The 24,815-nt window shown below is 39.1% G+C and overlaps 1 protein-coding gene across 1 annotated transcript in view; it reads left to right on the top strand.

Moving 5' to 3' along the window:
- The window catches only part of LOC126203212 (protein downstream neighbor of son homolog), a 95,081-nt gene that overhangs the window by 51,918 nt on the left and 18,348 nt on the right, over window positions 1–24,815 (top strand). The window contains exons 5-7 of the mRNA XM_049937456.1: window positions 12,355–12,604; window positions 17,862–18,012; window positions 22,148–22,401. Coding sequence (XP_049793413.1) covers window positions 12,355–12,604; window positions 17,862–18,012; window positions 22,148–22,401 — 655 coding nt within the window. The remainder of the gene's footprint in view (window positions 1–12,354; window positions 12,605–17,861; window positions 18,013–22,147; window positions 22,402–24,815) is intronic.

Below are 24,815 nucleotides of genomic sequence, written 5' to 3'. Positions count from 1 at the left end.
AGTTAACTGACACCTCATGTTCTCAAATTGCCTATTGGCTTCTGTCTCGGGTTCTTCGGCCGACGTTCATCTAATGATTTTTCTGACGTTTCGCCAGCACGAGTGGCTGGCATTGTCAAAGCTTCACCCTCCATTGCCGGTGGTGAACTGGAGCCGAGCTCGCGGGCGCAGACTATATGTACCTGGCGCGCCAACGTCCGAGGGCTTCTCCGCGGTCATTTCCGGTGCGGTTCTCCTCTTGCTACCTGCGACGGTCGTTCGCTGCAGTACGGGAAGCCAGGATCCGTTGACCTTAAGGCTTTCCTCTTTCTTGTTCAAACTGTTCGCGTGTTTTTGTATTTCTACAGCTTCTCTGAACAAGCGCGTGTGATAGTGGTTCTCTACAGCCAGAACTTCCGTGTCGGCGAATTTTATTACGTGGTCCGTCTCATTCAGTGCGTGTTCTGCCACGGCCGATTTCTCCACCTGCCCCAACCTGCAATGTCGCTAATGCTCCTTGATCCTGGTGTTAATGGATCGTCCAGTCATCCCGACATAAACTTTTCCGCATGTGCATGGTATGCGGTATATTCCCGACATTGAAAGTGGGTGACATTGAAAGTGGGTCTCTTTTCTCCTTCGCCGATCTAAGACACTCTTTGATCTTCCTTGTCGGTTTGAAGATCGTCTTTACGCCATGTTTGCGCAATATACGGCCGATTCTGTCCATCACTCTGGGAATGTATGGCAGAAAGGCCGTACCCGACATTTCTTTTTCTGGTTCCTTACTTCGCCGAGTGTTTGGCTCAGTTACACTTCTAATATAATTTGTGGAGTACCCATTGCTCCTCAGGACTGTTTCCAGGTGTTGCATTTCTCGTTTGAGGTGTTGCGGCTCACATATTCGTCCTGCTCTCGTTACGAGCGTACTAATCATGCCCCTTTTCTGGCTCGGGTGGTGGTTTGACAGTTTGTGCAGGTATCGGTCCGTGTGAGTCGGTTTTCGATACACGCTGTGTCCCAGGTTTTCGCCGTCCCTTGTGACCAGCACATCTAGAAATGGCAGTTTCTTGTCCTTTTCTACTTCCATGGTAAATGTTATGTTGGCATGGAGGCTGTTCAAGTGTCTTAGGAAGTCACCGAGCTGTTCTTCACCATGGCTCCACACCACGAAAGTATCATCGACGTACCTGTACCACACCTTAGGTTTGCAAGTGGCCGAGTCCAGTGCCTGTGCTTCGAATTGTTCCATGAAGAAGTTGGCCACCACTGGACTGAGAGGACTACCCATGGCGACGCCTTCCAGCTGTTCGTAGAAGTCGCCATTCCACGTGAAATAGCTCGTGGTGAGACATGCATGGAAGAGCTTTCTGATGTCTAGCGGGAAAATGGAACCGATGTGCTCCAGAGCGTCACTGAGTGGCACTTTCGTAAATAACGAAACAACATCAAAGCTGACCAGGATGTCGTTTGGTGCAAGCTTCAGTTTCTTCAGCTTCTCAATGAAATGTCCTGAGTCCTTAATGTATGTGTCGGTCTTCCCCACGTGTGGTTGGAGCAGAGAGGCCAAGTGTTTTGCCAGCTTATATGTCGGTGATCCAGGAGCGCTAACGATCGGTCTCAGTGGAACGTTGTTCTTATGGATCTTGGGTAATCCATACAGCCGAGGTGGTAGGGCTTCTGTGTTGCGCAGGTTTCTCTGTATGTCCGCCGGCAGAGAAGACGCCTTGATCAATCGATTCGTATTCCGTGTGATACGTTGCGTCGGATCTGCGCTTAGTTTTCGGTACGTCGTCGGATCTAATAGGTCTCGGATCTTTTGCTCATAATCTTCGGTCTTCATTACGACGGTCGCATTCCCCTTATCGGCAGGCAGTACCAATATACTCTTGTCGGCGTTGAGATTCTTAATGGCTTGTACCTCTTCTTTCTTCAGGTTGCAAGCTGGCGGTTTTGCTCGGCGCAGTATCCTGGCTGTTTCCGTGCGTATTTCCTCTGCCCTTTCACAATGCCAGCCACTCGTGCTGGCGAAACGTCAGAAAAATCATTAGATGAACGTCGGCCGAAGAACCCGAGACAGAAGCCAATAGGCAATTTGTCAACAAGTGGCCACGAAAGCTTCAACAGTTTTGTACCTCATGTTCTGTTATTACCAAGCAACAAACTTAGGAACCAACACAACTGGATACAGATCACAAGTATACACAACATTTATTACCAGATATCCAGAATTAAAATTTTTAACAGAACAACGACTAGCTGATCAGATCCGTGTAATAATCAAAAATAACAGGATACCCCAGTGAGAATTAGAAAACAGCAAACAACAAGTACAACAAATACTGGAACAAAATAATGTGCAGTCAGAAGAAGAAGAAAATACAGTAATGGACTCAAACATCCCACTGCAAACAAATGAAGAACAACACGCATCAATTAAACAATCAGAGGAAAACGAAATCTTAAGACAGCCACCAGAACAAGCACAAATAGAACACGAAGTGACACACATGTTAGATATAGAAAAAAAATTTCAGCTGACCTGTATAGAATACGAATACATACATTAGACCATTCTTGCATAGACCACCAAATAATCCACAAGTCGAAACAACAACAACAACAACAACTATCAACACAATCATACACAACAAAATAAACGAAAATACAACTATGGAAGAGTTACAACTACTGGTTTATAGGGGCACTCGCTACACTAAATATACACACTAGGCAGAGATCAGAACCAACCAACACACTGATGAAACCCACAAAACCAGCATGGCAACGCAGGCTACAGATCAGAATAGAAAAACTGAGAAAATGAGAAAAGACATTGGCAGCTAACACAATTTATAAGAAATGAAATATCAGACAAAAAACGAAAAAGGTTAGGTAAAATCTCACAACTAGAAGCGATAGAGCAATTGGATGAAAAGATAGAGAAATTACAAGCATTGGCCAAACGACGTAGAAGATACAAAAAAAGTGAAAATAGAAGGAAACAAAACCAAACATTCAACACAAACCAAAATAAATTTTACCAGACAATAGAGAACACACACATTAAAATAGACAATCCACCAAACATAACAGACATGGAACACTTTTGGAGCAACATATGGTCAAACCCGGTACAACATAACAGGCATGCACGGTGGATACAAGCAGAAACAGACACATACAAGATGATACCACAAATGCCTGAAGTGATAACTTTGCAACATGAAGTCACCCGAGCAATTAATTCTGCTCACAATTGGAAAGCCCCTGGAAAAGATAAAATAGCAAATTTCTGGCTAAAGAAGTTCACCTCAACACATTCACATCTAACTAAATTATTTAACATATCTAAAAACACAGATGTTGTGACTTACCAAACGAAAGTGCTGGCAGGTCGATAGACACACAAACCAACACAAACATACACACAAAATTCAAGCTTTCGCAACCAACGGTTGCTTCGTCAGGAAAGAGGGAAGGAGAGGGGAAGATGAAAGGATGTGGGTTTTAAGGGAGAGGGTAAGGAGTCATTCCAATCCCGGGAGCGGAAAGACTTACCTTAGGGGGGGAAAAAGGACAGGTATACACACACTCTCTCTCTCTCTCTCTCTCTCTCTCTCTCTCTCTCTCTCTCTCACACACACACACACACACACACACACACACACACACACATATTCATCCGCACATACACAGACACAAGCAGACATTTGTAAAGGCAAAGAGTTTGGGCAGAGATGTCAGTCGAGGCGGAAGTACAGAGGCAAAGATGTTGTTGAAAGACAGGTGAGGTATGAGCGGCGGCAAATTGAAATTAGCGGAGATTGAGGCCTGGCGGATGTCCTTTTTTCCCCCTAAGGTAAGTCTTTCCGCTCCCGGGATTGGAATGACTCCTTACCCTCTCCCTTAAAACCCACATCCTTTCATCTTCCCCTCTCCTTCCTTCTTTCCTGACGAAGCAACCGTTGCTTGTGAAAGTTTGAATTTTGTGTGTATGTTTGTGTTTGTTTGTGTGTCTGTCGACCTGCCAGCACTTTTGTTTGGCAAGTCACAACATCTGTGTTTTTAGATATATTTTTCCCATGTGGAATGTTTCCCTCTATTATATTCATATCATAAATTATTTAACAGTTACATTGCAGACCCATACACATTCCCTGATACACTTACACATGGAATAACTTATCTGAAACCTAAAGATCAAGCAGACACAGCAAACCCAGCTAAATATTGCCCCATAACATGCCTACCAACAATATACAAAATATTAACTTCAGTCATTACACAGAAATTAATGACACATACAACACAGAACAAAATTATAAATGAAGAACAAAAAGACTGTTGCAAAGGAGTACGAAGATGTAAAGAGCAACTGATAATAGCTACAGAGGTGACATATCAAGCTAAAACTAAACAAAGGTTGCTAAACTACGCATGCATTGATTACCAAAAAGCTTTTGATAGTGTACCCCACTCATGGTTACTACAAATATTGGAAATATACAAAGTAGATCCTAAATTGATACAGTTCCTAAATACAGTAATGAAAAATTGGAAAACCACACTTAATATCCAAACAAATTCAAATAATATCACATCACAGCCAATACAGATTAAGTGTGGAATATACCAAGGAGACTCATTAAGTCCTTTCTGGTTCTGCCTTGCTCTGAACCCACTATCCAACATGCTAAATAATACAAATTGTTGTTGTTGTTGTTGTGGTCTTCAGTCCTGAGACTGGTTTGATGCAGCTCTCCATGCTACTCTATCCTGTACAAGCCTCTTCATCTCCCATTACCTACCGCAACCTACATCCTTATTAGGGATACAATATTACTGGAACATACCAACACAAATGGATGATCTAAAACTACTGGCAGCAACAAATCAACAACTCAACCAATTACTAAAGATAACAGAAGTATTCAACAATGATATAAATATGGCTTTTGGAACAGACAAATGTTAGAAAAATAGCATAGTCAAGGGAAAACACACTAAACAAGAAGATTACATATTGGATAACCACAGCGACTGCATAGAAGCGATGGAAAAAACAGATGCCTATAAATATCTAGGATACAGACAAAAAATAGGAATAGATAATACAAATATTAAAGAAGAACTAAAAGAAAAATATAGACAAAGACTAACAAAAATACTGAAAACAGAATTGACAGCAAGAAACAAGACAAAAGCTATAAATACTTATGCTACATCAATATTGACCTACTCATTTGGAGTAGTGAAATGGAGTAACACAGACCTAGAAGCACTCAATACACTTACACAATCACAATGCCACAGATACAGAATACACCACATACATTCAGCAACAAAAAGATTCACATTAAGCAGAAAGGAAGGAGGAAGGGGATTTATCGATATAAAAAACCTACATTATGGACAGGTAGACAATTTAAGAAAATTCTTTATAGAACGAGCAGAAACTAGCAAAATACACAAAGCAATCACTCATATAAATACATCGGCTACACCATTGCAATTTCATAACCACTTCTACAACCCTTTAGATCACATAACGTCAACAGATACGAAGAAAGTAAATTGGAAAAAGAAAACACTACATGGCAAGCACCCGTATCATCGAACGCAGCCACACATCGATCAAGACGCATCCAACACATGGCTAAGAAAAGGCAATATATACAGTGAGATGGAAGGATTCATGATTGCAATACAGGATCAAACAATAAACTCCAAATATTACAGCAAGCATATTATTAAAGATCCCAATACCACAACAGATAAATGCAGACTTTGCAAACAACAAATAGAAACAGTAGATCACATCACAAGCGGATGTACAATACTAGCAAATACAGAATACACCAGAAGACATGACAATGTAGCAAAAATAATACATCAACAACTTGCCATACAACATAAACTTATAAAACAACACGTTCCCACATACAAGTATGCACCACAAAATGTACTGGAGAATGATAAATACAAATTATACTGGAACAGAACCATTATAACAGATAAATCAACACCATATAACAGAACTGACATCATACTCACCAATAAAAAGAAGAAATTAACACAACTAATTGAAATATCCATACCCAATACAACAAATATACAGAAGAAAACAGGAGAAAAAATTGAAAAATACATCCAACTGGCTGAGGAAGTCAAGGACATGTGGCATCAGGATAAAGTTGACATTATACCAATTATACTATCATCTACATGAGTCATACCACACACTATCCACCAGTACATCAACGCAATACAGCTACATCCAAACGTATATATACAACTACAGAAATCTGTAATTATTGATACATGTTCAGTTACCCGAAAGTTCCTAAATGCAATGCAACATATACTGTACAGTTAAAAGGAAGTCACGCTTGATCAAGGTCCGCGTCACTTTCCATTTTTAACCAGACATAACGTCTGAGAAAGGAAAGAAATAATAATAATAATTTGTACCCAACTGAGAGGATGTGCTTCCTTTTTTAAAATTGTAATTCTGCTGTGGTTTCTTAGTGAGTTATTTGTTTATTTATTTATTTAACCTGATGTGATTAGTGTCATCAGGCCCTTTCTTATATCAGACCAGAGTTTCATACATATAATACCATTTTACTTCTTAGTTACCTAAGAAGTAACAATTTTAATATGGATGATGATGATGATGATGATGATGATGATGATAATAATAATAATAATAATAATAATAATAATGATATTGACATTTAATGGCTTTGTATTTGATGTCAGGTTGAGGAGTATGATATGCTTCATAAAACACGTAACTCTCAGAAACTGCTAGATGTAAAAAGTATAATTCTAGAAAACCTGATATGCATGAGAGAGGTATGCAGTGTTTCAGTCAGAAGTCATTCTTCTGGTGAGATTAATCGTCATTGTATCTCTTATTAATGACTCTGTACCCATCCACGAATTCTTCTGATGTGCTCCTCTCATCAGAAAGTCAGTTGTAGGACAATTTACAGTTTAAAGTGACTCCATGCTTCGTGACCGCTAGACATTTTTCAGCTGTACAGAAATTTTCGGGACTCTCTTACCCCAGGCAAAACAGTGGGTAAACAAAACATGAAAATCATATTGGTGCTCAGATTTAGACTAGACACACATGAACGTTTTTTTGATCAGCTGATACCAGAATTGTTTTGACAACAGTGATGTTCTGTGGAGATACGCACATAGCCAATTGAAAAATTAGCTGTTTAATTAAGAAAACAGTAGCAAGACAAAAAAATGTCAGCTGTTGGCTGGTGCATGCTGTGATGAACGTTTGCTGTTTTTCCTTGGCTGTTTAGTGTACAATGTGACACTTTCTAAAAATGGGAAATGTGAGTTCTGAAGGATTAATTTATGTGCTAGAATATCGATCAGTGCTGTATGGCAAAAATTTCAAATGTTGTAGTGATTGTCAAGTAAAAGAGAGATTATGACTGGAAATCTCTGAAGCTTTGATGCCATACAGACAGATGTAACTTCTGGTGGAAAAATCCAAACAGGTAAGTACATTTTTTTCTAACCATAACAACAGTGTATATGAATTGCGTATATACACAGAATTTTTTGACAAACCAATTTATTTTATATGTACTCACGGGATGTTGAAATACAGTAATTGCACATTTAAACATAGATTATAAACTGTTGCTAATGAAAGTGATTAATCTGGCCATATTGCCAAGAAACAGATACTTCTAGCATAGTAAAGGACTTACTAAAATATTTATGATTACTGAGAGCCACTTGTGAACCACGTTCATTTGTTGCAGCAATATCCAAGAAATAGTGTTTTTGCAGAAATGTTGTCTTTGTCTTTTATTTGCTAACCGTCATGTTGTGTTGCAAAGTAAGTTAGCATGCAATGGGCTTTTATAATGCTTTCAAAAAAAATCAGGATTTCTGTCAAGAGATCAGTACGATATTTCCAGTGACTTGTAATATCGTATTTTACAGACTACAAGACACTTTCTCCTTCAAAAAATTTCCTCCAAAATTCAGATGCGTTTTATACTCAAATTTAATATAAAAATGTCCAGTGCCTGATTTAAAATTCCTGCCTTTTAAAGGTGTCCATATATTCAGTGTCACGGGAAACCTCTCTCTATCTGGCAGTATTGGATTCAACCGACAGCAGCAGTACAACGATGCGTTGAACATAAGTTTTGAGCGTCCGCAAGCTTGCTAATGCAGTCTCCCTCTCGTCCCACCATCACAAACCCATAAGACTGTCTAGCCTATGATGCACCATTACAGTATACACTGCCAGTGAAAGTGAACTGAAAGTGATTTGTGTTATCAGTAACAGTACAATATTTCTGTTAGTAGCTAGTTTCGTAATGGAAAAAAGAATAAAGGTATTCATATGATGCGGGTTATAAATTGAAAGTAATAGCAAATGCAGAACAACATGGGAACAGACAAGCTGAACAGTATCAGCCCTCCACCAACAGAAAAACCATTCGCATTTTGGCGGGCTGATAAAGAAGAAGTGAAAAAAATGAGGTAGACTAAATGTGTAAACAGAGAACTGAAAGCAAAATGGCCAAAACCAGATGACATATTGAAATAGATTCAAGGACACCGTCAAAATGACATCGGAATTAATAAAAAATTGATTCAAATATGTGCTCATTAGCTAATGGTACAGTGGAACTTAACAGACTGTAAGGATGGAGTTGGTTGGTACTACAGGTTTATGAAGTGTCATGGACTTAGCATGCAAACCAAAACCAAAATATCTCAAAAAATGCTACAAGATTATCTTTCAATCGCCTTATTATTCAACATTGAAAGAAAACCGGTGTGGAACTAAGCCAGATTGCAAATTTGGACGAAACTCCAATGTCATTTGATGTGCCGAGTAACAGAAATGTTGCCATGAAAGGTGCTAAAACTGCAACTAGGAAAACAAACAAGGAAAATCTAGGACAGAATTTCAGTGTTATGAAAAGGGTAGTTGTTGCTCACCATATTGCAGAGATGCTGAGTTGCAGATAGGCACAACAAAAAGACTGTCAGAAAACGTGCTTTCGGCCAACAAGGCCTCCATTGGAAATGGACAACAGTCTGCTGAAGCAAGACTCAGCAGCCAGACACTGTGGCCTTGTGTGTGTGTGTGTGTGTGTGTGTGTGTGTGTGTGTGTGTGTGTGTGTGTGTGTGCGCTTTTGTCTAATTCCAATGAAGGCATTTTTGGCAAAAGCTCACTTTCTGACAGTCTTTTTGGTGTGCCTATCTGTGACTCGGCATCTCCACTGTATGGCGATTAGCAGCTATCGTTTTCATAATATTGTCATTAACTATAAAAACAAGTTGATGTGTAAAAGTGCACTACATTGTTGACCTTTCAAGTTGTGCTTATGATACTAAGCTTAATCCAATGATCATTTTCAAGTGCAAAAGAATTCAAAAACCATCTAAATACTGCCAGGTGTTGCTGTTCACCCGCATGACAAAGGTTGGATGGATGAGACTAGTATGAAATTATGGCTTAAAAGAGAATGGGAGAGGAGGAGAGGTGTTTTATTGAAGAAGAGTTCTCTTTTTGTGCTAGATCAGTTTAGTAGTCATTTGAAAAATTCTGTGAAAGAAAAATTGAGACAGGGACATACAGAGCTTGCTGTTCTTCTAGGAGGACTTACTTCACAATTGCAACCTCCTGATGTCATGAAAAATAAACCGTTTACAGTGTATACGAGAAAGGAATGGAAAAAATGGATGATGGATGAAACCCGACATGAGTTCCTGGTGAAGGGAGCTCTGAAACGATCTACAGTCAAACAAGTGTGACAGTGGATAAAATAGTAATGGTCTAGAGTCAGAGAAGACATTATTGTTAAATTTTTTGAGAAGTGCATCATAAGTAACGCTCTTGATGTCAGCAAAGACTGTCTTATGTGAGAAGAGGACAATGATGGTGAAGAAGAAGAAGAAGAAGAAATTTCAGATGGCAGTTTTCAGGGATTTTATAGGTCAGTTCGGTTTTATAAACCAAGAATTTTTTTAGTCTGGCTTTGCAGACTAATAACAAAACTGGTAAAAAGGTTATTTTTTTAAAGGTTGCTTAAAAATTAAGGTATGTCGTAATAGTCTGTTGCATCTTATAGTCCATAAAATATTTAATGCCAAAAGCACACTTTCACATCCTGTGAGCTGCCCATAGTCTATAATTGAAGATTCATTGCAGATGTGTCAAATTTCTTTCTTCACCAACAAAAACAAAAGCATTGCTGTTCCACTTGCGTCTACTGGTAAACAATTTCAATCAGGAATCTTTAAATTGTTGTGCGAAAGTTGTTTCCTAAAATTCATGTTTTTAAATATTTCTGAATAACTGCAACTATCATACACTCTTATACCAACCATTGAAAAACAATAGTTACTATCCACAATGATCGTTAGTACCATTGAACAATATTGATTGTAATTGTAGTACAGTGATCCCATGTTGTTTGGTTTCTTTATGCGTATTTGCTTTCCATTTATAGCTCCAAGGAATTTAGGAAATGAGTTCATTCATAAAATCCCTTTGCTGCAGTTATCCAATGTTTGGTAATCTTTTTTGACATATAAATACATTGGAGGAATTTCCATAACGTATTGCATGTATCTCTTATTATTTCTCTAACATACTTAGATCTAGGAAAATATTTGAAGTGCCTGGAAGCTGTTCCTTGCAGCCAAATATCTGTAAATGAATTAAAATATCAAATTACTAATTTTTACATATGTCGAAATTGTGTGCAATTCAAGACATAATATGTATTTTGTTTCTTTCAATAACTAAACCACAAAATTGCTTCCAGAATTTGTGAAAAGCTTCAGAAAGCAATATAATGACCAGAGAGATGTAAAATCTGGGCAACCTGCAAAGAAACACACAAAGTATATGTACTTCAATCAACAGATTTTCAATTTGCCTGCCTTAAATGAAAGACATACTACCAGTAACATTTTTGAAGACCTGATAAAGCTGGTGGAACAGTCAATTATGGCAGAATCTTCAGACAGAGAGGAATCTTAAGGTTGGGCATATATTGATTCATAAATGTGGAGCACAGTTTCAGGAACCGCATCCAGTCCAACTACTTGTGCACAGCTGTCAATGTCCAGCTATAAGACAGAGGCAAAAGGTTCTTATGGAGAGTCTCTCCTGCAATGGAAAGTAAAAGTAAAGAAGCTTTCGATGAAGAGAGACATTTTATGCTGTCTTTCGTGCCTTCACTGCAAAGACTCAGTACTACATAAATTAAAATTGAAAATGAAATTTCTGATGCTGAGCCAGACAAATTAATCACTTTCTTGGATCTCATTCATCAGTTGCTGTTTCAGAAGGTTAATACTATTGTGTTGCATGTGGTAGGAACATCAAAAGATGGGAATGAGGGATTGACTTTATGAACTTTTGTCTCTAATTTCTAATGAATAAAGTCTAATTTTGTAAAACACACTGAATATTTTCTCTTAAATTAAATTACCTCATGGCAAATATGTCTGTCAGTACTTGAAATACTATCATGAATGACATTCCAATGTACATAATCTGAGGTGAAATAATTGCAAGTAAGATATCAAAATTGTTGATGGACACAGTGGTGTACTCCCAAATTTCTGAAGGACTTACTGATTTGACCTTTTACATTTCTTGCAATTATATAACCTACTGAATTGACATTTTACTTGTCTTGCACTTGTAACTGGTGGTATTCAGTATTTTATTCACTGTTTCTTCTGCCTTCATTTTATAAGCAGAGCACAAACACTTGCAAGTATTCAGTGTCCATGTTTATGTCAACTACTGATCAATTAATAAATAGGTAATGCCTGCACACGGTGATTGATCAGTTTACAAAAGCTCGATGCTTGCTATCAGCCTAGTAAAATTGGCTGAAACAATTATAACTCAAACATTCTTAAAAACCGAGTCTCATGCTACTTTTTGTGTTTCTTTCCCCCTCCTTGTGAGTTGAAGGTGTCTGTTATGATCAACACCTATGAAGGTTTCGTGTGGGAACAAATGTGAAGTCACTGGAATATGCACATTGAGTTAAAGCTTAATCTCATTTTGCCCTGAGATGAGATGCATTGTCATTGTGCACGGCCTTAATTGTCATACGTTAACCATGGTATTGTAGAAGTCTTTTCTTCAGCCTTTTTTGTGTTAATCTGGTAACGGGTGCCTTGTTGTATTGGACTGGTTTGCAGACATTGCTTTGTTGTAAATCAGTATTGTACGAAATGTGTATAATTCATGTTTAAGTATGTGTAATCGCAGTTTTTGCACAGGGCCGTATTTTGCATTTAAGTGTGTCTGATAGCACTGAAACTGGTATAAATGTTGCTTTCAGGTTTGTGAGATGTATGAGTGTCAGCCCAAATAAGTCAACAGATGCTTATCAGCGGCTCGACACTAGTCCAAGCGCTAGATTTCACCAATGCTGTCTAGTGTGGATGCATCCATATCTGCCATGGTTACAGTTGTTCCCTCGCTCGACAGGGCGAGTCAGCGATACTGCTAACAGTCCCTTTGCTTCTGACACTAAGCTTCGGGATTCTCTGCATTATGAGTGGGGTGAGAGTCTGCGCTCCCTTTTTCAGGTATATTAATCTATCTTTTTTTCTCTTCTTAAATTGTGGTTGAAGATTTTTGTGAGAGGTTTGTCTAGGAAATAAGATTCGGGTTCTAGCAGCATGATGTTTATGCCTGTCCATTTACTTCTATTTCCATTTCAGTGAATGAATTGCGAAGAGGAACGCCTGTTAAATTAGTACTGTGATCCTATTGTGCAATACATTACTTTGATCATGTCCGTACACATTCTAATCTTGGGCATTATCTTGTTTATGTTTTTGTATCAAAACGTCATACAGTACTTAAGTAAAGGATTTTAACAGTATTTAGTCTGAAGTAAGGTAATTTTTATTTGTGTCTTTGACTGTCGTGGAGTAATTTATCAACATATGGAAGTCTTCCCACGTAGAATAGTTGTGGAATCGTATTAAATAACAGTCAGGGAACTAATGAGTGAAGACATTCAACATCACTGCTGTTAATTGTATTCATTTGCTTGATGCATTCTGTTAAATACAGCCTAGTCATCAAATATTATGTCTCTATGCTCATTGTCAAATATGTGGAGTCTAGGAATCCTACTTACTTGGTTCGCTAGATAAACAATTCAAACAAATTGTGTTAATGAGTTTTATTACAAAATGAAAAGAGACAATACTTAACTTTGACTGTTACACAGAAGTGTTGCCATCAAAGGCGACATACAAAATAAGCAATAATCTTCAGTATGGACAATCCTAAGTCACTGCTATACAAGTCACTGGTCTTGAAGCTACTATTGTTCTGGGCCGCGGCCAGTCAGGAGCGGCGCTTATGTCCTCTTCACATAGGCGCCGCTGCTGTTTCATTGTCTTCCTGGACAGGGGTCGACGAGCGTGCGATTGACTGATGTCTTCTCACAGCCATCTCTTCTGTATCGTTCCCGACTGCCTTTCTGATGCTTGACTTTACGCCATAACATTGTTCCGCCGCAGAGCGGTGGACCGTCGTCATATAGGGAGCTTGACAACAGTGGGGGAAGGCAGGAACATGGATGCTCTGAGGGACTTGAAGCTGTGGCTGCAGGGGACATCAGAGTTCCAGTTGTACCCCGCCATCCGGCCTTCACTCTGGTGGAAATGTCCCCCAGAATATGCCCAGAAGGGCACACGTCCACCTCCTCTGACCCATAATAAGATGTAGAAGGCATCGGCTGCTACAGTGTGGGTGGGTCCAGCTCCATCAGTAGGATGAGAGGAGGTGAAGGCTCCGTCTCCATGGGGTCATCCCGGGGTGGTGTGCTGCCACCCTCTGGTGGCTGCTGTGGCGCACTGTCCTCGGGATCCGTGAATCTGGGGAAAGAGATACAGAAGGATCACCGTACACGTCAGTGGCTAATTTGATTGTGATGTCGGTGCTGCCAGTTGTTGAGGCCTGAAATGAGATAAATGCGTGCGCCAAGTCGACGAAGGATCTTGCCTCGCGCCCACTGTCTGCTGCCGCTAAAAACCCGGAAAGACACGATATCATGCGGCGCAAAGCGATACTTGCGGCCTTCCTTCAGTGCCGGATGCTGAGTAGGTTGGAGCAGCTGAAGCAGTGTCTGATAGCGGCGGCTGTGAAGCAATTTCGCCAGTGATGGTCCATCTAATGGATTCAAATGATAGGAGGGGAGAAACAGTTGCTTGATCCCTGGTGTGTTTGGTGCAAAGTTTGGCCAACTGCTGCTTGAAGGTTCTAACAAAACGGTTCTGCTTTGCTGTTTGACTGTGGATGGAGCAGTGCGTTAGGTAGATGCTGTATGCCATTGCATTCACAGAATGATTCAGTTTCATGTGATGTGAACTGAGGGCAGTTGTCTGACACTATGACTTCAGGCAAACCTTCGAGGCAAAAAATAGGCAACACCTGACTTGTGCTATGTGATGTCGAATTCATTGGCAGAGCAAAAGGAAACTTACTGTGCGAGTGTACCACATCCAACCAACGAGTGTTTCAAAAAGGTCCCGCGAAGTCTATGTGCACAAGTTGCCATGGTGATTGTGACTTGCCAAGCAGAGAATTTTTGTGGCAGAGCAGACTGATTTTCTACACATGCGTGGCACTGTAACATCATCTGTTCTATTTGGGTGTCCATACCCTACCAAGTACAGTGTCGATGTGCTAACTGTTTCATGTGAACAATCCCTCAGTGCCCTTGGTGAAGCAATTGCAAAACTTCTTTTTGCAAAGCTTTGGGGATCAACATACGTGACTGTCTTGTCATTTTTAACAAGAATCACATCTTGCTGTATATGGATTCTATGCCAATGTGCAAAGTATCAGCGTACTATAGTGTTCTTTATACTACGCAATAAGTGAGGCCAAAATGTGTGGATGTATTTTAGCAAAATGTTCAAATCTGAATCAGCTTCCGTGGCCTGTGCAATTTTCCTGTAGTTCTGAGGAAAGGATTGAAGAATTTCAGAATTGTGAACATCAATGTGATAACAAGATGCAGCAAAAGCGTCAAAGTCTGTATCAGGGCCAATCGGAAGATGTGAAAGTGTGCCCACATTGCCATGTTTAGCTGTCGGACGATACACAATCTCATGCCGGTATTGAGACAACAACAAAGCCCATCTTTGCAATTTTTGGGCAGTTTGTACAGGAACTGGCTTCATCAGATGAAACAAGGACTGTGATGGCTTGTCATCCATTACTATGTAGGATTTTCTGTGATACAAGTAGTGGTGGAATTTGATGACACCAAACAAAATAGCCAATGCCTGTTCCTCTATTTGTAAATATTTACACTGAGGTTTGGACAACACTTTTGATGCGAAAGCAATAGGGCTGTCTTTATCACCAAACCTGTGTAAAAGCACTGCACCAATTCCATAAGAGGAAGTGTCAACCTGAAACACAACCGGTTTGTGAGGATCGATGTGAACCAAGCATTGATCACTGAGCAATGCACCTTTAAGTTTTTGAAAAGCTTCTTGGCACTCATCTGTCCAAACAAAGGGAACATTCTTGTGATGAAAGCAATGTAATGGAGCTGCGATTTGTGCTGCATTCGGTATGAACCAAATATAATAGTTCATTTTCCCTAAGATTGGCTGCATTTCTGTGACATCGTGAGGAACTGGCAGGTCTCCTATGGCTAACAGATGTGACTGAAGAGGATGTACACCTTGACTGTTTATGACCTGACCAAGTCTACACTTTAGTCCTGCATCAGATAACACTTGAAACGAAGCATGCAGATTTTCAATATGTTATTCAGGTGCACAACCTGCTATGACAGTATTGTCCAAACAGTTTGAACACATTAGCACTTGAGCAGTCAGCTGTTCCACATACCATTGGAAAATGGCGGGTGCGGAAGCACTGCCAAAAGGCAAGCACAAATATTTAAACAAGCCCAAATGAGTGTTCGCAACACACTCATTTTGAGAGCCGCCTTCTAGTGGTATTTAAAGATATGTGTCGTGCAAATCAATTTTTGAAAAGTAGTGACCAATGCCTTATTTTGTCCATGAGATCCTCTGTGCATGGCAATGGATAAGTATCAATCACAGTTTGTGGGTTGACTGTAGACTTAAAGCTAACACAGAGGCGAATGCAACCTAAAGGTTTGGGAAGCAAAACCAGGAGATTTGCCCATTGGCTAGCTTGGACGGGCACAACAGCTCCGCTATCTTGCAATTCTTTAAGTTCAGCAGCAACTTTGTCCTGTAATGCAATGGGAACAGTTCTGACCTGGCAAAATTTCGACTTTGCATTGTTTTTCATAGTTATATGTGCAACATAATGGTTAGTCTTGCCTAAACCTTCAGAAAAGAGTTCAGGGAATCTTTCAGCAATCTAGGTACACTGTCTTTAGCATTGAATGCAGTCACTGACAACACATTATCTTGAAGTTTAAAGCCAAAAGAATCAAATGAATCAAGACCAAATATGTTCTCACAATCGCGTGATTGTAGCACAGTGAAAGTCACAGTTAGCATATACGAGCAATACGTGGCAGGTAAAATACATTTTCTGAGAACTGGAATGTCTTGTCCATTATGAGCTGTCAGGTGCTTGCTAGTTTTAAAGTATTAAGACTTTTAGGAAATATTTTATCTTTACATTGTAATTTTATTTCACCAAACATTATTTTATGACTGACTATCTGTTTTAGAATTTTGCTTATATGCTTTTAGACTGCATATTTCTAATTCACATCCTTTTATTTTTGACACTATGGCTCATAATTTTATAATTTTAAATTCCTTCCTTTTTTATTATTTTTATTTGCTTATAAGACCGGCATATAACTTGAGGAATAGCAATGCCTTTAAAAATTGTCACATGTAATTTACATACCAACTTCATAGACAATATTTCATATATACGGACAACTACTTCGCATCGTATTTGTGCAGCATGTAGTATACATGTCAGCTACAGATTATTGCAGCTTGCTCATTGAAAATCGTTTCAATAAAGACATGTTGCTGCTCAATAATACATCGTCTGACGTGACAGTCTTCGCCATTCCACTTTCGCAACAACTTCGGTGGAAAGAAGCCTGCTGCCACATCTTTGCACTGTCGTTTGCCCTCACCATGGCAACCACTAGTTCGACTATCGACTTTACAACAACTTCAGTGGAAAGAAGCCTGCTGCCTCATCTTTGCAACGGCGTCCAACTTCACCATGGCAACCAGTGGTCCCAAATGGTTCACTAACAGGCCTTAAGAGGGCATCCCATGTACTGCTAAATCGAAGTTCCTTTTTCCTACATATTTAAATATTTTCTAACACTTCTTAATTGACAATAGCTGTTTAATAAGCTAAGTTTAGTGTGTATTTATTTTTAATTCTTGACACAATGTTCTTTTAACTAAGAAATTTTAAATTGTAATTCGACTTATAACTCATTGGTTAGTAATGACATCATGCAGTCAGAAGTGGGTGGAGCCTCCATTATATATAGTAAGACGTGCAATGGTTTCTCCAGTAGTGATTCTCCAACAGAAAGAGGTTCCTACTCAATGGTAATTCTTCGTTTTATAGCTTTATAACTTTATGTATTTTCTTTAATGTATGTAGCCCTCTAATTAAAGCTTTGTATACAACTTGTAGGTCTGAAGATGACCACAGTAGTGGTCGAAATCGGTCACCTTGATAAATAAATCGTGATCAAGACTGTTTTAATAGTAAATATTTGTAAGACATTGATCACTGCCTTTCTCGTAATGTATTCAAAAGTAACATCATAATGTATTAAGAATTTTATTGATAAACATTAACATAGCTCTTTTCTGCTTCCAGCTTGTTCGGGCATGCCAGTGTCCATATTTTTACGTTTGTACAAACACCTTCACGTGCCTTTTTCGTGCAGCTGGAATAGGTGGTTTCAGCAATACACATGCTTTTGTTACACCAACAACAAGAGGTTTTAGGCAGTTGCTAAAAGAAGAAGGTAGGTACCTATATTCTGTTGTAAAAGCTTTATTTGACAGTTCAGAGGCTTTTCATAAGAGTTAACAAAGATTAATGTATGGTTGTCATGTAAATGAGCTTGTTTTTCTTTTAGAGTAAATGACATTATTGTTTGATACCTCATACCTCAGGTGATGAACTAATGCACCTGATGTTGGCTGTTCATTGGAAAAAAGAAAACCTTTCTTATGCTTACATTGAAAGATTTCTCTAAGTTACTTCTTTACCAAGATTGTGATTTCACTGGTTCCTACACAGCAAACTTCATTATATTTTTAGTGGCATTGATTCTCATTTTGTGGTACTATTCCTTCCAGAAGTGCACTTTAACCGAAGAAATGTCATTTCTCTTCAGTGCAAGCACTATGTTGTTTCTTTCTGATGGCCTGGTGTCATAAAACTCATCTTAAACATTCTGCAAGATAAAAAAGAATATACATGTCTAACAATCTATCTTGATGTCTTTTTTATTTTACCAAAACTAAACATAGACCTATATCATACACAAATGAAAAAAAAAAAAAAAAAAAAATCCGCAGTATGGTGATAAAAAATCATGGGTTGTAAACTCCTTACAGTCCACTACTACTTGCCCTGCAGTCTCAAACTATTTGCCATGTTGCTGATAGAACTTTTCAATCTTTGAGTCTAGATTCAGATAATTTGCAGACAGAGTGGCAGGTGAGGTAGGTATGATTCTAATTTTCTTTCAAGTTGCTAAAGATCTTGAATTTCTTGTTTTACATTAGATAACATCTTGTTGAATCTTCGCATCAGAGTACACAACTCCATGCTGAACCGTACACAAGTAGGCAAAATCTACATGAAAGCTATTTTTGTATCTTGTATTACGTTCGTGTGATTAGCATTTCAACTAAACTGGTTATTGTTGTCAGCGACAAAACCACATGGTAATAAAAGCATTTGGAAATCAGTGTAAGAACTCTAAGTTCCTTAAAAAGCTTCCTGCAAGACCTATAGTTACCTATTTTGCACAACATTTTTGCTATTGGTTTGCAGTATCACATCCCCAGGACAGGAACAGGGAGTCTGGCAATTTGCCTAGTTTCAGATCAGTAAAGCCTCCTCTTTTTTGCTGTTTCAATTGATTTAGTAGCTCTCTTAACTTTTATCTTTGCAGTAGATTCCTGTAAGCCAGCATAAAATTTCTTTCAGTTGGAAAAAAAAAAAAAAGAAAAATAGTAAACAATTCACATCTTTTCTGACTGTGTTACTGCATGGGCATGAAAAAGAAAGAAAACACACTATTTTTGTACATGGAGAATGAAATAATTTTGGTGAGTTATGTAACTGACACAATTGTTTTTATTTCATTAACTTTTTACCCTAATTGCTGCTGCAATTGCCTCTGCCTTCTGCAGAACTTTTAACAGCCTTCCACTATTAACGAATGTTTAAGCGCTTTAATATTCATTTGGAGTGATGAGCTGGGAATTTAAATGCACTGCCCTAGATGATAATTCCATAAGACAACAGAAGGTTACAATATGCAGAATGAGTCAACACTTTTGTCTCTGCCCCAACACAGTGAAAGATGCATCTAAGGGCAAAACTTGCTGAACTGAGTTTCTTGATTAGTTTACGTATGTGTTGACTGTATTTTGTCTTGGTGTCCAGCTGTATTCCAAGAAATTTTATGCAGTGTGTTTCGTTTAGGTATAACCATTAATGTCTATTCTGGTGTCAAAAGGAATCACATAATGTGAATTTTGATGAGATTTACACATAACTATTAGCTGTGTCACCTAAGGTTATGTTTGACACTTCATTAATATGCCTGTGTCACCTGCATACATTACACTTCTTGAATTGCCCTTGAAAATGATCAGAAGATTATTCATGTAGTTTAAGCTTGAGAGAGGTCTCAGTACTAATCCTTGTGCAACGTCACTTGTTATGTTCCTCATTCAGAGATAGTGCCTGTGACACAACCTGAGACCCCTCCTTTCTCTCATGTAGTCTTCATTCATGCAAGAGCTATGCCATTAGGGTCACAATATTTTAGTTTACCAAGTAGAATACAATCCTTCACACAAGGTAACAAATAAGAGGTCTGTTCAACAAATTCCAGAACTTTGTGCACAACATTTTTCTTACCATTTACTTATTGTGCATGGTCTCCTTTGAAATACTCTTCTCCACAATCGATACACTGCTCCCAATGGTGTTTCCACTTCCAGAAGCAGTCTTGGTACTCCTCTTGCTGGATCACCTGCGAGTTTTCTTTCATCTCATGTATCATTGCAAATCTTCATCCTTTCAGTGGGGTGTTCAGCTGTGGAAATCAAAAAAATCCGTAAGGACCAGGTGTGGAGAGTACGGAGTACAAGGCAGCACAGTGATTTCATTTTATATGCAATAGTCGCACACCAACAGGAGTGAATGTACGGGTGCATTATTGTGATGCAAGAGCCATAAATTGACTCACCACTTTTCATGTTGTTTTCTTTTCAGATTTTCTCAAAGATGTCGCAACACGTCCCAACAGTACTGTCAATTAATAGTTTGTCCCTGTGTCACGAAGTCATGCTGAACTAATCCTTCAAAATCAAAGAACTCTCTCAGCATGGCTTAGACATTTGACCTGACGAGCTTTTCTTGGTCTTCGAAAATCTTTCCTGACCTATTGTGAAGACTCAACCTTGGTCTCAATATCTTGAGTGTAGGCCTACGTCTCTTCTTATGATTCTCTTAAGGAACATGTTCTCATTTGCACAATCCAAAAGCTCTTCACAGATTGCAAGGCGAAGGTCTCTCTGGTCTTGACTCATGAGCCATGGGACAAACTTGGTGACAACACGATGCATTCCAAGATGCTTTGTCAGGATTTCATGAATGACCCAACTGAAGTGTTACATTCTTCTGCAACTTCTTGACAGTCAGTCTTCTAATGGCATGCACAACTTCGTTTACATTCCTGAGATGAGCATTGTCGGCAGATGTCGAAGAGCGTCTTGAACGAGAGTCATCTTTAAGTTCCATCTGGGCATTTTTAAGCTATGTGAACCATTTGTAACACCAACTATGGCTTATGAACTAATCACCATAGGCTTCCTGCATCATTTGGTGTTTTTCTGTATAGGTTTTCTTAAGTTTCACACAAAATTTAATGCAGACATATTGCTCCTGGAGCTCTGCTATCTCGAAATTTGCAAACAGTGCGACACAACTTACTACTCAATACAGCACTGAACAATAACTAACAGACATACAACAGTGAAACCGCATGGTCGTGTTACAGTGGAGACATTATAGTGGAAAAATTCTATGATGCTGTGCTTGGTATTGTTAGAATTAACAGCTTCACATTTATTAAACTGTTGAAACTAAAAGACAAGCAGCACATTTGTATTCCATTAATCAGGTTTTTGGTACAAAATTTTGCTAAAACTTGTAATGGAAGGATTCTTTTGAAGAGTTTTTTCCAGTCCATTGTGTTAGATACATTCACCCGAATGACAATAACTGTATTACAATCGTTAACCAAAGGCGCAAGATTCTCATATGGCTCATTTGCTTGTGCCTGTAAAGAAGACAGGCACAATTAAGACATTTACATTGATATACCTACTAGGTGTTTCCATTATTTCATTTGGTAGTTCATTACCTTCAACAGGTGAGGATCTTGTCTGAAATAAGTTTTATCCTTTCGAGTCGAGCCAGCATCTGTGAGCATTTCATTAATCTTCAGAAGTTTTAGTTCAGTAGTAAGAAGAGGTCATACACATTTGTATATATGAAGTACTTCTCGAATATGGCATCATTAGTTGTCTTCAACACCCTTTCTCATTTTGAGCTTAAAATTGTATTCATGTCAAAAACATTTAATTAAGGAAACTAGTAAATTATCAAACGGAATTGTTGGCCTTTGGGAAATGTTTAGTTAAAAGTAATTTTAATTTCAGAATTACCCGCTTTCTCACTTCAGGTCACTTTTGCTTTTGAATTTGTTTGTCAGCAGTACTAAAACTTTAGCCTCTGGAAGGTAATTATTGACCAGCAATTGTCCATAATTTATTGAAATTGTAATCTTGTGTTGTTCTTCATTGCTGACATTTCAGCATTTTCATACCATACTTTGAAATTTTGCACAGATGTGGTATTTACAATGCCACTGAAGAAAAGCAATCCAAGTGGAAGCAAACGTTCTTCTTCAGAGGGTACAAATTCAGATATGGGTTACGAGACCCAGGATTCAGCAGGAGAAGATAATCAGGGAGAACAAACAAAAAATGCCGAGGAACAAGAAGAAGAGGATTTAGATGATTTTGATGATGAAGATGGAGAAGACTGGTTGCACAGTATGGGCATGGGGAAAGAAGAAATTCGGAAACTGAACAGTAAACAGGTAGAAATCTGAACATTTACTTATCAGTTATTATTATTTTATGAAACACAATGAAATGAAAGTTGTTGGTTTCTATGGATCTAAAAGGGTCCAAGGTAGGTGTTGTGTCTACAAGTGTATCCACAGTGTGGTTTATTTTTGTGTGATCTTGGGTATGTACACAGGAGGCTCCACCTACCACTTTCAGTCTCATTTTATGTAACCCATAGTTTTCAGCCCAGTTTTGACAAATGGTGGCTCATTCAGTATACATTAGAATCTTTTAGATTGTACTAATTTGCCACCATACAAAATACTTAAAACTATTAAAATAACTCGTGCTTCAATCAAGTTACAGTAGTTTTTATCAGGATATACACTATGTCTATTGAAAGTGGATACTTCAATATGTTATCTCTCTACTGGTGTCTCAAGACTGCTGACGTAAATTTCTATTCTCCCTATAATATCACTACATAGTATGTTGTAGAATAGAGGGAGGGAATATGGGAGATTATGGCAAATTTCAAAACTTGCTAATAATTTGTAGCTCACTGAAAATTGATGGCAAAATTCTGGTTGCTGTTTTTTCTTCCAGTACATCTGAATTATTACAGGTCAGTTTTCCCTATTCAGTTTGGTTAGACAGTGTGGCGGCATCCATTGATTCTTCTCCCAGGTGAGCACTCTCTGCCCATTGTACCAGAATTGCTGGCTGTTGAGCTGGTGGCGCTCTGTAAACAGTCTTCCCTTTTGATGCTGTTAAATAAATGATTTAACTCTTAAAGTTGTCTTTCTTTGTGTGTTCATTCACAGCTGCCTCACAAACAACTTGGCTCCCTAGAATTTCATAGGCTGCCTACAATTGCAGCAATGTTCTGCTGGTTCCACAGAGTCATTTACAAAAGGTGACACACAAAGTTATGGCAAATTTCTCTCACCTTTGAGAACTCATGCACTAAGTATGGCAATCGGTTGTATGGGAAATGTTGCAACATACAAGACTGTTCTCGCAGTGTTGTGTATCCCTGTTTTTTGGCTATGGAACTCATCCTTTTGAGCAGGTGCTTCATTAAGCAACATAGCAAAGGGAAAGCCACACACCACTTTCTTTTTTTTTTTTAATAACATGAGAAAATGTTCTAATTCTTGTGTAGCACAGTTCCAATGACTATGATGCAATACAAACCTGCTCTTTTCAGTTCCAAATAGACCAATAGTTTTGAAATCATCTGGTGATTTTAAAATGATGTATCTTTGTTAGAATGAATGTCTGCATCTGCAGTAGTAAGTTTCTTTCCAAGTACTCTTTGCTACTCATCTAGCACCCACAAAATGACACGATTACCCTCCTCACATGTATTGAATAAAGAATAAAGTATCAAGTAAAATTTCCCTGATGTAGCTTTGACAATGCCAGTATGGACATATTACAGCAACATAATTAAACAATGGAAAATCCACGGTGGAATGTAACAATATTATAAAAATGAAAATTGCTACTCACCATATAGTGGAGATGCTGATTCGCAGATAGGCACAACAAAAAGACAGTTCCAAATAAAGTTTTGGCCCGTAAGGCCTTCATCAAAAATAGACGACAGACACACACGCACGTTCGCAATTTGCACACACGATTCCTGTCGTAAGTTAACTGTAGCCACACTGCGAGCAGTGGCACCAGCGCATGATGGGTGTGGCTACTGGTTGGGGGTTAAGGAGGAGGCTGGAGCAGGCAGGGGGAGGGATACTAGGGTAGGGGTGGTGGACAGTGCAGTGCTGCTAGGGAGCACGTAGGGGCAAGGTGGAGAGGGTAGGGCAGCTATGTGCAGTCGGGAGGTTAGACGGAGACAGGTGGGGAGAGGGGGTAGCGGTAAAGGAGAGAAGTAAAAAGACTGGGTGTGATAGTGGCATGAGGGCTATATAGTGCTGGAATGGAAACAGGGATGCTGGATGGGTGAGGACAATGACTAATGAAGGTTGAGGCCAGGAGAGTTATAGGAACATAGGATATATTGCAGGGAAAGTTCCCACCTATGCAATTCTGAAAAGCTGGTGTTGGTGGCACAGTTTGTGAAGCAGTTATCGAAATGAAGGATTTCATGTTTGGCAGTGTGCTCAACAATTGGGTGGTCCACTTGTTTCTTGGCCACAGTTTGTCGGTGGCCATTCATGGGGACATACAGCTTGTTAGTTGTCATGCCAACAAAGAATGCAGCACAGTGGTTGCAGCTTAACTTGTAGATCACATGACTGGTGTCACAGGTAGCTCTTCCTTTGATGGGTTGGGTGATGTTTGTGATCGGACTGGAGTAGGTGGTGGTGGTGGTGGTGGTGGTGGTGGTGGTGGTGGTGGTGGGAGGGTGTATAGGACAGGTCTTGCATCTAGGTCTATTACAGGGGTGTGAACCATGAGGTAAGGGGCTGGAAGCAGG

Source organism: Schistocerca nitens, chromosome 9 (genome assembly GCF_023898315.1).
Source record: "Schistocerca nitens isolate TAMUIC-IGC-003100 chromosome 9, iqSchNite1.1, whole genome shotgun sequence".
Classification (NCBI taxonomy): Eukaryota; Metazoa; Arthropoda; class Insecta; order Orthoptera; family Acrididae; genus Schistocerca; species Schistocerca nitens.
This window is presented reverse-complemented; position numbering and strand designations above follow the sequence as displayed.